This window comes from Mesitornis unicolor, unplaced genomic scaffold, assembly GCF_000695765.1.
Source record: "Mesitornis unicolor isolate BGI_N332 unplaced genomic scaffold, ASM69576v1 scaffold47168, whole genome shotgun sequence".
NCBI classification, from domain to species: domain Eukaryota; kingdom Metazoa; phylum Chordata; class Aves; order Mesitornithiformes; family Mesitornithidae; genus Mesitornis; species Mesitornis unicolor.
In genome coordinates, this window is record NW_010202062.1 from 1 (window position 1) to 14,565 (window position 14,565).

Genomic DNA, 14,565 nt, shown 5'->3' on the forward strand with positions numbered 1-14,565 from the left:
TCCTGATATTCTGTGATTCTGTGATTCTTTGTGTTGCCTTCCACACTGGAAGGCACAGACAGCTGTAAAATACATGTTTTCTGCAATTGACGTATTTCCACACTTGGAGCCACAGATTTGAAGTATGATGCTTTTGTGGCTCAAGTGTGAACAGGTTGTTTTTAGTACATCCTATACGTGGCTTATTCAGTGTGGAAACCTGCACATGAACTGAGTGGCCATGAGCAAGGGAAGAAGTGATCTGGAAGCAACTTGTGTGTCTTGGAACGGCCCTGAATCCTCCACAGACACCCAAATGTTTATGCCATGCACAGCGATGTGGCACGACATAGCTCTCAGAGACCATCTGGGCCACCCAGCTCTAGCCCTGCCGGATCTGCTGTTGCTCAGACTAGGGTCTCTTTGTGAGAGAGGCTGAGTGCAATTCAGTTTCAAAGCTACTTTATACAAATTTTCCAAGTGCATAAATTCTGCATTTTGTTAAAAGGATGGATTTGATTTATAGCAAGCTTAATTATAAAAAAGTAAGCCCCATTATTTTAAGCCAGTCACATTAATAACTACCATTAGCAATCTTCTCCTGTGAACAAATTACATTTAATGGCTGGATTTTACCTGCTGTAAAAATCAGTGACGTGATGGAAGTGTGCCCCATTTCCCCAGATCTGCCTCCAACCTGCACCATCTGCATAGTGAGCAGGCAAGACAAGGAAAAACATTCACCCCTGCATATGCTCAGCCAGATTAGATGAAAAGCAGCCAGACAATAAATACCATCCAGCAAAATCTGAGAGATTAAATGGCTTCCTAAGCCCCTTCCACACTGCTGACCCTGCAAGAGCAGAAAGGTGTTTCAAGAAAAAATAACATTGTATACCTTCCATAGTCTGCTTCATCTTTATCTTTTCTTCTGAAATATCATTAGTTTCAATCATCTGAAATAAATGTAAGATATGAGATGTATTTTACAACAAAACAACCCTTTACAATAAAACAACCCTTTACCAAAGATTCAAAGCAAAGTTAACAACCACAAAGCGCCATCCAAAGCAGAACCATATCCAGTACTCAAGTTACAATGCTCTATGTCCTTTCTGAGAGGGAAGCAGGATTTTTGAGGAGTCACTCCTACAGCTGGGTACTACTGATGGTTAACTGGTACCATCTGAGAGACCCCATCCACAACAGGCAGCTGAGCACATGGAAACTCAGTTTGCACAGAGCGATGGAAGAGCTGCTCTCCTTTGGACCAGTCTGCTGTGGTTAACTGTGGCAAATACTCAGCTGCAAATGCTCTTTAGCATTCAACTTGAGACCTATCAGCCAACAAGTTCCTTAAATTCTGAAAAATCTAACTGTGCTCAAAGTTATAAAAACAGTAACAGAAAGTTGCTAAAATAATATTAGAGAACTACTAGATTAAGAAAAAAATAATAAAAAGCAAATGCTAGTCCACATAGAGGACTCTGCCTCCTTCCCACCCTCTTTTATCTATACTGCAATGAAAGGCGTAAAGTCAGAGAACGCAGAGCTCACGGCCAAGCTTTCCACTGCAGAAGCCACAGTTCAGCCCTTCAAGCCTCCTCCCACCCAGCAGCCTTCAGTGGGACCTCCGAACATGCTCCAGATCAAGCAGTAGCTGTGGCCACCACCCGAAAGACCCAAGGTCAGTCCCCAAGAGCTTGAGTGGGCTCCAGGATACGTCTTGAACAGAAGCAGAAGCCCACCCAAAGGGGGAATACACTGCCTGTACTTTTGGTATTTCTGTTAAAAGTACTTGTGGTGCAGAAAATCCATTTAACTGCTCTTTGGAGCTGCTGTAGTTCTCACTTGGTCAAGGAAAGACAGCACAATCATGGTCAAGTGGTCACTAGACGTTTGTTTGTTTTAAGTATCTGGATAGTTAATACTGCAGTCACGTTAAATTAGCTAAGACATTCAAAAATAGAATTTGCCCTACGACACTCGAAGGCTTTCACCCATGCATTTCTTCTCACATTTTCCTGATTTTAATTGGCATGCAGTTAAAATAATAATTTCAATGCTCTCTGGTTCTAATCCAATATCAATGTCCCCTAGAGCCCTGTCGTTTATTTAAAGGGCTCTGGAACAAGCTTCCAGCTTCTTCTTTTACATTCATTCCTGTTTGAATATTGGCTATAACATGTGACATGTTGTAATAACAACCTACTTTTCCCAGGGCCCTGGCTGTGCTTATTGTTCACAACTGTCTTTACTAGATGAAACATATTGAGCAAGCCTTGAAACACCATTAATGCTGTAGATTCCTCCTCAGGCTTTTGCCTCTCTTGCCAGTTCAGCATGCCTTTTAGCAGGCATGACGCTCCGACTTGGCCAACAGTAATTCACAGGCTTCACTTGGCTGCCTAGATTTCAACTGATTTCAGTGGGGTTGTTCGCACTGGCATATTAAACATTGACATTGTATTCACTTAATTGGCACCTCAGTCTGGAGCAGTGACTACATCACCAGTAATAGGTTTCAAATAAGTATTCTTAAAATGTGCACTTTTCATGGTTTATTTTCACTTTCTGCATCCCCACAAGGACAAGTTGTAAGTTGGGGTTTTGCTCATTTCTCATGCAAAATTTAAACACGAACAGGGGTCCAGCCTCGAGCCATGAGCAGCAATCTCCTCCCCTCACTCCAGTGCAAAGCCAGCTATGTGTCCCTGTGCCATGCCACAACGACAGGATGGCATCCTGTGGCAAATAGTTAAAAACAAAACAAAACAAAACAAAAAAAACCTGAACATAACTTAAAAAGACACAAAGGCTACAGAAAATTGACCTCTTCATATTATTACTGCTCTTACTCTAGCCTTCCCTGGGAGACTCAGGACTCATATTTAATCAGGCATTTTATTTGCCCAGCCTGGTGCCATCCTGACCCTTGGTGGCTGCTCTTCCCCTACAGTTCTCAAAGGTGGCATTTCCTTGTGTCTCCTGTATGTGCGCAAGGCCTCCCACTGCCTGGGCTGCACTGCTGGCACGTACCTGTCACCCAACCCCACCAGCTCAGCCCCCCAAGCTGAGGCTCTCAAACCATGCTCCATGTGCTGAGAAAGCTACGTACTGTCAGCATGGGCAATGCCTCTTCTTCCACCTCATCCTCCACCTAGCCCACTCTAAAGAGCCTTGCTCAATAATACACTACGGCTGTGGCATCTCCTTGGAAGACAACGGCTCCATTGTAGAAATTATGCTTTTTCAGCTAAGAACACTGCTTGCTCATGATGAGAGCCCATCCCCAGCAAACCACGACAGACCTATTCTGCTGCTGCAGCGCTAATGTGGCGTCAAACCCACATGTGGCCCACTTGCATCTCTGACTCCTACTTCTTCTAACTGTGCCACTGTACTGGCTTTCAAGAGCAGGAAACCACCTTCAAGCATAGAGACGTAGTGGAAGGTAAAAACATTCAGATATTTTGAGGCATAAAAGCCTCAGAAAACTGCTCAAGGCAGCAGCTGACAGCTACTCCCAGGAAGGGTTACTAACAGTGATGATAAACAAGCAAAATGACCCAGAAGTCATACATTTGCATGCTGAGAAGGATGCAGGGCCTCCATGGACTGCAGCTTGTTCTCTAAGACAAGCACTTTTTCCTGCAATCTGTGGATCTCCTGTTCACTCTGGGCTTCTGTTTTCTGTAATGTTTCATAGTCCAACATCTTCTTCTCAGCCAAAGAAATCTGCTCTTTCAAGAAAGCTATTGCTTCTGTTTGGTCTGTATATTCACCATGCAGTTTCTCCAGTTCATGCACCCTCAGCTCAGCATCTCGACACTTGTCCTTCACATCTTGGAGCTCAAGAAGGTGCTGATTGCTTTTGGTTTCCAGTTGCATTTTCCAGTTGCTGTTGCTTTTTTCCACTTCATCCACAGCCTCCTGCAACTTCAGTTTGAGGCTCTCTTTCTCCTTTATATGAACAGCCGTCTCAATGTCATGCTTTGCTTTGAGGTTCTCCAACTCAAGCTGGTGCTCCATCTTTATACTCTCCACCACTGCCTTCAGTTCCACGATCTCCTTATGCTGGGTGTCAGAGCCTGTGTTCAATGTGGCTTTAAGGTCCTCCAGAGACTTTTGGTGGTCAGAAGCTAACGTATCCAACTTGGACTTCCAGTTGTCCATGAGCCCCATGTTCTCATTAGTGGCTTGCTGAACTTTATGCTTTAGGTCAACGATTTCCTGTGAATACTTCTCATTGAGAGCTTTCAGCTTCTCCATCTCCTGCTGGTACTTCTTTAACATCTTCTCGTACTTCTCCTTTAGCTGGCTGCTCTCCTTCTGATGTTCCTTGTTAGCAGATAACAGTTGATCTCGTAGACGAAGAGCCTCCGACTGCAAGCCAAGGTTATGCTCAGGGGTCTCTGCTTGGTGAGAGCTCCTGAGGCATTGTCGAAGCTCATTCACCTCGCTGCGCCTGAGGCTCAGCTCCTCCTCCAGCTGCAGGATTCTGGACTTCTCTGCTACCGTGGTTAACTGCAACATGACAGAGAAGACAAAGTCAGTCCCCACCTCTCATTGCTGCATCCTTCCTTTTAGTGAGTGTACTCCAGTGCAAGTAAATCCAAAGAACATTAGTCAAAGTTCAAATAAACAGGAAAGAATACCCAGCACCCTCCAATCTGAGTACAGTTTTGCACCAGGGTTTCACTGATAACTCTAACGATAAAGTTACATCTTTGTGCCAATTGCAATTTGTTTTTTCTAATATGAACCTCTCATTTTCCACAGAGAAACACACATCTTCGAAACAACCCTTGAAATTTGCTAGAGAGTAACAGTGGTTTATGAAAAATAATGTCCTGAAAGGGCATTATGTTTCCAGATTAGGCATCTTGCCAGATGATGCACAGAGGAAATGTGACTGCACATGCAGGAATATTACAAGCATTGAAACCAGCATTAAGCATATCATGTTTCCTTTATTGCTCAGCAATCCTCAGCCTACTCCTCAGCCTCTCTTCTGCATCGTAATTTGTTTACCCTGGTGTAAAAAGGGGTTTTTACACAAGTACTCTAACAGAGTTCATTAGCAAAGTCAAAGTAATGTAGAAGGCTAGAGGATGCAAGACAATAAATCTGGCCATGGTTAACATTGAGCATAAGGGCTATGAATCAATGTCTTATGATCTTAACGTAACATAATGGGGCTGAACTACCTGCTTGGCACAGAGAGTTCAGGGTGCTGCAGCTATGGATGGAGAAGAAGAGATCTGACTAGATGAAATATTAGAAAAAGGCAGAAGAAATAAGGAAACCAAGCCAAAACGTAAGCTATCAATTCCATTTCATTTACATTGCCATTTTCCCCACTAACCATCAGCCCAGGAGACTGAGTGGTTTTTAGTTTAGATGGGCACATGGGCGTTCAAACCATTCAGCCCTTTTGGAGAACTTCACGTTTGCATTTTCTACAGCTCTCAAATCCATTGGTGAGAAGCAAGCTCACTGTAGCAAGTTTGCCACTTCCCCCACCACACCTGCATGAAAAAGCCCTTTCCACACCTGGCTGCTTTTAGGTTTGGGTGTGAGGTTCATCTGGGCATCCTGTCGTCTTGCAGGCATGGCCAAGGGTTGGAGATGGATCACCTGCACCCACCAGTATCTCCCATTTCACATGGCAGCTCCCACAGCTGGCAGGGGGACAAGGGGAATGCTGATTGCAATGTTATTTCCTATAGGCCCGAGGGAGCCTTGAGGCAGAATGAATTGTGCAGAGTGCAGATATTACTCGGGTATGTTAACTGAGCGATGAATAGTGAAGAGCTCATGTGTCAAATGATGGCATGGGGCAGAGAAGCAAATTCAATCTGAGAAACAAGTCCCCACACAAGAAGCAAAGCTAGAAGTTATGTCATACTACCATGTCCAGGAAAGCAAATAAAAATCAAGCAAAAAATCAGGGAAGCCTAAATTCAAGGCGAAATCAATCAACCCCACAAACCGAGAAAAGAAACCCAAAGCAAGGCATCATGAGCATCAGCACAGGGGGCAAGCGCGCTGTTCTGCAGGCAGGGCAAGTGGGGGTCGATTACCCTGGTGTCCTCTAATTCTCTGAGGAGTTTTTCAGCCTGTGCCTTCTCAAACAGCAGGCTCTGCTCGAGCTCCCGTATTCGGGCATGCTCCAACTGCGTCTGAGTCTGGTCACACATAGGGAAAAAGAATAACAGTGGAGATGGGAAAAGGGGGGGAGAGAGAGAGAGAGAGAGAGAGGGAGAGAGAGGGCTGCAACATCATCTTCAGTGTGCAAGACAAGGAAAGACAGTTTACAACAGGAGGAGAATAAAGATCCAAACAAGTAGAAAAAATCCAACCAAACAGAAAATGGTCACTACAGGGTTTTACATGGTACTCGTAGCGGCTATTCACAAGAAAATGGAATCTGTGATGAGGAAACATCTCTCTGTGTTAGAAAGCTGCTTCAGTGTTTTCCTGCATCAAGACTATATTGAAGACATGCCCTAAAAAGCAAAACTCCCACTGCTGCAGGCCAGCAGTACAAGACCCTTGCACCATACAAGAGAATGCAAGAGCCTTGCAATGATTCTCCACATCTCTCCTCAAGAAGAATCACAAGGTAGACTGAAAAGAGTTGGAAGTTCCCATCCTCTTTTTGCTCTGGAGACAGCCTGAACCCTGCACTAGGTGGGGAAAAAAAAAGCAGGTCATGCTGTGCACAGCACGTTGCTAAAACCAAAAATACACTGCACTTCCAAAGCAAGTAAAAGAAATTTAGATACCAAACTGTTATATGAACCAGTGCTTTAGGCTTTAATAGGGCTGCTATGAATTTCAAAGTTATTTTTGCACATTAAGACTCTTAACAGCCTTGTACACAAGAAAACAGAACTATTTTTTCTGTTTTGTTTTTTTAGACAGATGACTACACTAAGCACAAGAAGTTTCTGTAACCTGCCCAAAGCCAGCAGCACTGACTCAGGGCACTGCTTCAGTGCTCTCCAATTTAAAGCAGAAGTGCCATACAGCTGCCCTTGGTGGCAAACCTCAGAACTCCACAACGACCACTGTAATATCATGTAAAATTTCCCATAAATAAAAGAGGAAAGGAGACATGGGACAATGCATGCAGATTCTGGCCTTCACACTTTTTTAGCTTAGAAAATGAACATTTTCTGTTGAATTAAACTAGACCTACCAAAAAGCAAACAAACCTGATCAGAACAATTTTTTTTACCCCCATTTACTACCTTTTGTTTTCCTTATAGTCATTTCCTTCCCCCTCTTACTGTTGGAACCAGTTTCAAGGATTTTTCTGCCCTTTGCTACAACAAAGCAAGTTTTGGTTAGTTGTGCACTAACCAAGTCTGTAAAAATCTGTTTTCTCTTATGGCTTGAAAGTTATCATTCTATGTGTATATACAGATGGTCAAGAGCTCAACTGCCAGATATATATATTCATACTATTCCATATTTTATGATGTCTATTTGACTCCTGAAAGAGGGAAAAAATGTATGGTCTCAAGAACCCAAACATTATCAAAACCCCCAAATAATATTGGGGAAAATAATACAGTGCGAAAGCTGGCTGAATGCATCCTAAGAAGAAGAATTAAGAAATAAAATTTTGTACTGAGTGGCTTCTCCTGCTCTCTGCAAAGCTCAAAAATCCACATCTCAAGACAGAGCTCCGGGCTTGATTTTATTTACAAAGATAATTATCCCATCGATACCAATGAATTTTCCTCAGTTTACACCAGCTCAAATCCCAAAGTGAAATTTCAGCAACACAAACTTTTGAAATTACCTTAACTGATGGCAACACATCAGATATTTGCTACCTGAAGATGCTGAGCTATTACAAAAACTAATCTCTGAATCTCCCAACGAGTCTCACAAGACTTCCGAGGTTGACACTCAAGTTTCCAGCCAAGCTGTCTCAGTTCCACCTGATATTTTCACTCAGTATCTACCAATCCTGCTATTTTCCAGGTTTGGAAAAACACATGAAAATGGAGGAGAAAAATCATCAGGGAAGAAATTTACATCAACTGTTTTACAGTCTTTACATTTTAGATTAGCATCAAACACTGTATAATTTCTTATGTTATGAAAATTGCTTTGCCTAGCCAGTATGACTCAGAGCCTTATATCCACAGTTTGCCTGCACTTTGAGGAAGTTCAGATCTGAATTTTAGACTTATTTCTAACTATTAGCCTTAAATTACTATTCACAAATTAGAAAATGCCACTTCTGTTCAAAACAGGATGTGGGTTCCAGGAGATGAGCATGGGATAACAGACTCTTGAAGGAACTATTTCCTATAACAAAACAGTCTCCCACCATAGAAAGCTTTTCTCAAAAGTTTTGTTTTCCTGCAATTGCTTTTCACCTCCCAAAGCACTACAGCATTGGTATTGCCAACCAGGACCAAAAATGGGTTGAATTCACAACTACATTTCAAGGTTAAATCCACAGCTCCTTCTTTATCAAAGGTTCAAAACCTGGATCCATACCTGCAGGCTTCAGACACACTGATTTCTTTGGGCAAAGAGCTTCTAGGGTTGCTGCCCACCATGCTCAATGTCTGAGAGTCCCAGCTATGTTCAAAAACTACATGGAATTATAAGAAATATAATGAGCTTTAGCCTGGCCTTGAGCAGAAACATTAGATCCAAGAACCACAGAGGAGACAATATCTTTTTTATCATCATGTCTGTTACTGGCTGTTAATTACAAGATAAACATTCTCCTCTGAGTACTCACAAGAGTGCTGCTGGTATAAGAGGACTACAAGACCAGAGAAGGAGAAACAACTGTCACTGGGGTTTGGCTTTGGTATTTGGGTAGTTAGTTCTAGCGAGGGATGTGAAGGGCTGGGCTACCAACCACTGGTTGACTTTGTTGTGATTTTATATGAAGAAAATCAGGACCAACCATTTCCCGGGAAACACTGTAACATATAGGAGCACTTATCCCCCCGATCCCCAATGAGAGATGTGTTTTCTCTAAGAAAATTACTTGCTTTTGGAAATCCTAACTGTCTCCACAACAAAGCAAGAATGTGAGTAGTTACTCCATCATCTCATCTGAGCATTCAAATTGGACAGGACAAGGTGTAAAAACTGACCACAGCCAGGCCCACCGTCAATGCCTGTGCCACCACTGATGTTGGACTCACAGGGAACATTCCATTTCTCTGGACTGCAGGAAACCAAGCTGCTCCATGACTTTTTCCCCTAAGAAGTTATTTGTTCTTGTGTACAGATGAACATGGAAGTGGGGACAGGATCCTGGCAGCCTGCAAGAAGCTTCGCCACATCTCCATGGCAAAGCAACTCCTTCCCAGCACAAATTAAAATCAGATGATCTCCTCAGTTTGGGACCTGCAGTCATAGTAGCACTTATGTCAAAACAGCTTACCGTTTTGCTAAAACATTTGGGGTTTGGGTTTTTTGGTGGTTTTTGTTGTTGCTGTTGGGGTTTTTTGAGGTTGTTTTGGTTTCTTACCTGCCAGCTAAGCCTGGATCCATTGTCATTATTCCACAGACAGGCTTAAGCACTTAAATCTTACACAGGGACAATTCACTGCTCTCAAAAGAAGTAATGGATCAGTTACAGTTCTCTAAAGCACTGGGGGAAATCTATCATCCAAGCTCAAGAATCAACAGAAACTCGATTTTGCACCCACACACTAGGTAGAAACTGCACTTGCTGTCCTCTAGCAAACATCTGCTATCAGTGCATTGCTGATTTATACCCTGCCAAACACATTACTCTGCCTCAGGTTCTGGATAAAGAGGAGAGGTTTATGCCAAGAGGGTCAAAGCCATAGCAAAACACTCCATTGTCTTGTTTTCCTGTGCTTTTATTGATATGACCAACGGTGAAGCACAGGAGCAGGTCCCTTGACATTTCTGGCTGTTATTAGCACTCTAACTAAAGATAAGGGAAAGTCCCTTGATTTACACGTGTAGAGCAGAGCTTTGCTTTCACAGAAATATTTTCTTTTCTGTTTTTTTTTCCCCACAGAAAAGCCTCCCACTCAAGGGCAAGCTCCCAACACCACTTCCAGTTTGCGCAATACTGACTGGAACAGCATTGCTCCAAGCAACAGCCCTTCCAAAAAAAGGGATATCCTACTGTCAACTGTCACCCCCGTGGACAGAGGATACCACAGGTCAGCAGATACATGGCATTTTGGCTGGAACAGAACAGCATCTGACTGGGAGGCTGTGAGTGCCCGTTAGCTGCTAACAGCAAGACACTGCAGGGACAGTGACTGAGCAGTCAAGTTATTCCTACAGAGGAGAAACATATGCTGAAATGGATTCGGATACAGTCAGGTTTTAACATGGCTTGGCAACTCATGGTGATATTTAAAGCCAGGCTGGCTGTGTGTGATTAATTCTAGGCAGCTCCTGGCATTATTATTCATTGGGCAACATACCAAAGAACAATCTGCACATTTTACACCATAGTGTTTGCAGCAGGTCCAAAGCCATCAGTAAGATAAGGTATAGTTTAGAGTTGAGCAAAAGGTGGCAGAAATTACTCAAGTGAGGTCCCACACACAATTTCAAGTTTTGACCCCATATTTTGGTAAGGGTGCTAAGAATTACCTCCAGATCTCCCTTTGTAATGGATTCTTCCTCCACACGGAACTGTAAGTCCTCCACTTTCCTGGGGAGGGGAAGAGACACAAAGAACAATCAGTAAACCCTCAGATCAGCATCCCATTTCTAAGCAGCCCTTGCACACAGGCCTCCCCTGCACGACTGAAGCCTGAGAGGAGAGGGATACAGACAAACTTTGTATACAAACAGTTCAGGACAAGATAAACAGCAAGATACACAGAGCAGGACAGTTAATAAGCAAGCCTTCCACATAGCAAACATTTGCCTTCATGCATACATGCCCACAGATGTGTTATTTCTGCTACACCACTGCTGTTCACCAACACCGGGATCCTGAAAACATGAAAGCTACAGCCAGGTTTCACTGGTTTTCTCAGATGCTGTTATCTTGCAGCCAAGTACTGGGCAATTCCTGGGCCAAATGCACAGGGTCCAGACAAAATATTCCAAGGGAATCGGAGCTTCTGCCTCCTTAGCACAGGGTGGGCAATGCTTAAAGTGTCCACAGCACGGAAAGGGTGACCTACTGTGGCAGAAAAGCCTTCACCTGACATTGTACAGGCCAGTCATGCATAAATGCACATAACACCACATGCACAAGCACAAACATGCTAGGACTCTTCTGCAAAGTTGGAAGAGAAAATCCAGTAACAATACAAAATAATTCAATTTTCTGCTAAACTCAGTCCTCTTTGTTCTCTTTACTGAGTTTTTTAAAAGTCAATGAGGATGTTGCACTGGTAGCCAGATGGAAGGACTCTGATTCTGTTACAGATAAAAATAGCTGTGTATGTGCATATCTAACTTCATAAACAAGCTTTGTTGTTTAAACGTTCTCCAATTAGAGGAGGGATCTGTTGATATTTAGGAAAGAACTCAGCTGTCTTGGGTTAAAGGGCCTCCTGGAGCTGGGAAAATGAGCTGCCTACCAGGAGAACAGGGAGACTTACACACGAAAGAATAATTCATCCTTAGAAGGAGCATCATTCAATTGAAATCAACACAGTTACTTAATACACAGAAATGTCTTTCTGTTCCCAGTGAAGAGTTGAATTATATATACATGCACACACATGTACATATATATATGAAGCAACTGGACTCCAAGAATGACAAGCAGATCTTCACTTTTATCCAGAAAGGAAATGTATGCATCATCACATATACATGGATGGGTCCTCTGGGAGATGGGGAGATCATGAATCACACTACAGTGAGGCTGTACTCCCTTCTGACTTCCCTTCCTCAGAAGGAATGTCCTTAAGATCAGCACATCCCAAATAGAGAGGAAAGAAGAGCTCTTCAGCAAAGCCAGGTTGTACAGAAACATTAGGAGTCTGGGACAGCCCAACCTGCAGAGTTCTGTTTATTACCCAGTAATGTTCTTCTATACTGTGTCCTTAGCCCAGAATATCTGAAGGCAAGGTTCTGTCCCTGTCCACACCCTTGAATGAGTCAAACCCACCTTTACTGAGGAACTCCAGTTCACACAGTGACATGGCTCAGTTTGGTCAGGATATCAGATCCCGGCATCACTGATATTAATGAAGGCCTTTGTTCCTTCAGGCTAATAATGCTGCTTCTCCCTGCTCTGTGTTGGGAACTGAAAAACAGGGAAGGTGTCTGGAAACCCTCAATTACTTCAGTGCCCAGCAGGAGACCAAGACTATTTGGCCTTCTACTGGCAGTGGTAGATAAGCTGCTATTGCTCTAACAATAAAACGGTGGACATTTGCCATGGCCATATGCTCTAGGACATAGAAGCAGCCTGTCAAATATTTATCTGGGTCATCACAGGAGTGACAGCACTTTAGAGGGCTGATCAGGAGTGGAAGTAGATGGTGTCTTTTGTTGTTTGTTTTTTTTTCTTAAGTGCTACATGCATTTGGCAGTAAAGCATGTCAAATCATTAAACTCCTTTTGACAGCAGAACAGAGCTGCCACTATCCCAAGTGTGAGTTGTCCTGGCTGGCTGCTTGTCTTCTGCCTTGCAGTTGCATTGCAACAAGGGGGCAGGTTCAACTGAGCATATTCAGAAAACCCCAGACTGTTCACATCACAAAAATTAGGTCACTGCAATCCCACCAAATGATGGAGCATCGAGTTTCCTCTAAGAGCCATAAGACATAGGAACACACAAGACTAATGGGAAACACCTCACTATTCAGTTGTGATTAGCAGCAGTTTGTCAGGAGATGGAGGCAGTCACTGTACTGGTTACCCAACCCTGGACAAGAGTCACATCAGATGTGCAACCACAGCAGAACTGTTCTAAACTCCTCACTATCTGAAGCAGCACACCCCTTCCCCACGTACAGGCAGACTATAGGGGCCAGGAGAGGGAAACAGCAGATTTACGGTACTGGAAGGCATCCAAAGATGACACTCCCAGTTGCTTCCATCTCCTTAGATCCAGTGAAAAATATTCTTGTATAAGAGCATCATCTCCCCCATGACTTCACCTCCACAACACCCATCACTCCTGCTTTACCGCTTTTCCTCTTCCAGTTGATTCAACAGCTCAATCTTCTCCTTCTGCATCCCATCCACCAGGGCCCGTGCTCGCTGGAGGTTTGCTTCTGCCTCTGTGACGTACTGTGGCAAATAGAAGAGTGTGAGCCACAGAAGTTAACAAGTGTTTGAAGCACAGAGTTGTTTCAAAAAAAGAACAAAAAAAAGGGATCAGAACAAGGAAACAAAGTTTTGATGATCTGTTTTAGAGGCTGCTACTGTAAGAAAGTCGATTTTCCAAAAAGACCAGTACATTGTTATCAAAAGGGAAAATAAAAACAGATCTCAATCTCCAGAAGCTGTTCATTTGATCCATGCTTCAGTGCCTCTCCAACTTGAGCCCTTTGGAGAATCCAGTTCTGATTAAGAGTTAAGAACTTGAAACCTAAACAGTTTTGGAAATCTGGTCTAAGGTTACTAGATGCAATTCAGCCCTGGTCATGAACCAAGAGAAACATCTTAATTCATTTGTTACTGGCAATTACTGGAAAATATTATACACAAGGAAGATGTCAGCTCGCAGTTGACTTGCCAACTTCTCCCGCACTTCTGATGAGTAGGCGCAACCCACCACCCAAAGACATACACAGTGCCATCTCTGTCCCCTAGTAGCTGGCTGGGATTTAAACACATGAGCAAGGCATTTAGGACAACAGCAGTCATTGAAGAGCCACACATTGACAAATACCACAAACTCAACTCTTCTCTTTAAGCATTCAACTGCATAAAATATTATTTGTACAAATTATTCTAAAAAAAGAAAAAAGGTAACGTGATCAGTCTGTTTTCCTTCATCCTCTCTGGCAGGAAAGCAATGTCATGAGCTGAGCTGATGCTCCCAACAGTGTCTGATAACATCAAAAAAGCACTGCGATGCAGTCACAGCCAAGGCCAGATTGGGTGGCCAAGGGGAACAAGTTTGCCCTTCACTTGCGTTTCTGCATTCAAATGTATTGATCCACCTGACACAAACTATCTGCTGTGGTTTTTTTCTGGCACAGCCCTTTTTCTGCTTCTGCATGGGGCAGAGAGAGCACATGTGCCACCAGCAGGAAAGAGCCTCAGCTTACCCCACCATGCAGGAAGCTGTCTCCACGTAAGAGGCAGAAATTCAGAGCCCAGGTTTCACATCAGTAAGCTATACAGGGGCAACATTACGATCTGAACCTTTCAGAGGATGCAATACTTGAGTGCTAGTGATAAAGCCACATCACCTCTTACCTGCTCGTGTTGGGCCTTCATAATGGCAATCTCTTTCTCCACCTCACAGATGTGGCTGGTGGCTTTGGCAACCTCAGCCCGCTCTAGGTCACGCTCTGCCAGTAGCTGTTCAATGTGCTGCTGCTTCTCCTTCAGTGCCTCCTGGAGAGCTGTGGTGCCAGAGATTTTTCGGGCATATCGAGAAGAGGTCTCTGTCAGCTGGAAAGA

General features: G+C 43.5%; 1 protein-coding gene across 1 annotated transcript in view; it reads right to left on the bottom strand.

Moving 5' to 3' along the window:
• Positions 1 to 831: 831 nt before the first annotated feature.
• CLIP2 (CAP-GLY domain containing linker protein 2) overlaps positions 832 to 14,565 on the bottom strand; it is a gene marked incomplete at both ends in the record, with an annotated part of 19,465 nt that continues 5,731 nt past the window's right edge. The window contains 6 exons of the mRNA XM_010190288.1: positions 832 to 935; positions 3,562 to 4,506; positions 6,066 to 6,170; positions 10,612 to 10,672; positions 13,118 to 13,221; positions 14,359 to 14,556. Coding sequence (XP_010188590.1) covers positions 832 to 935; positions 3,562 to 4,506; positions 6,066 to 6,170; positions 10,612 to 10,672; positions 13,118 to 13,221; positions 14,359 to 14,556 — 1,517 coding nt within the window. The remainder of the gene's footprint in view (positions 936 to 3,561; positions 4,507 to 6,065; positions 6,171 to 10,611; positions 10,673 to 13,117; positions 13,222 to 14,358; positions 14,557 to 14,565) is intronic.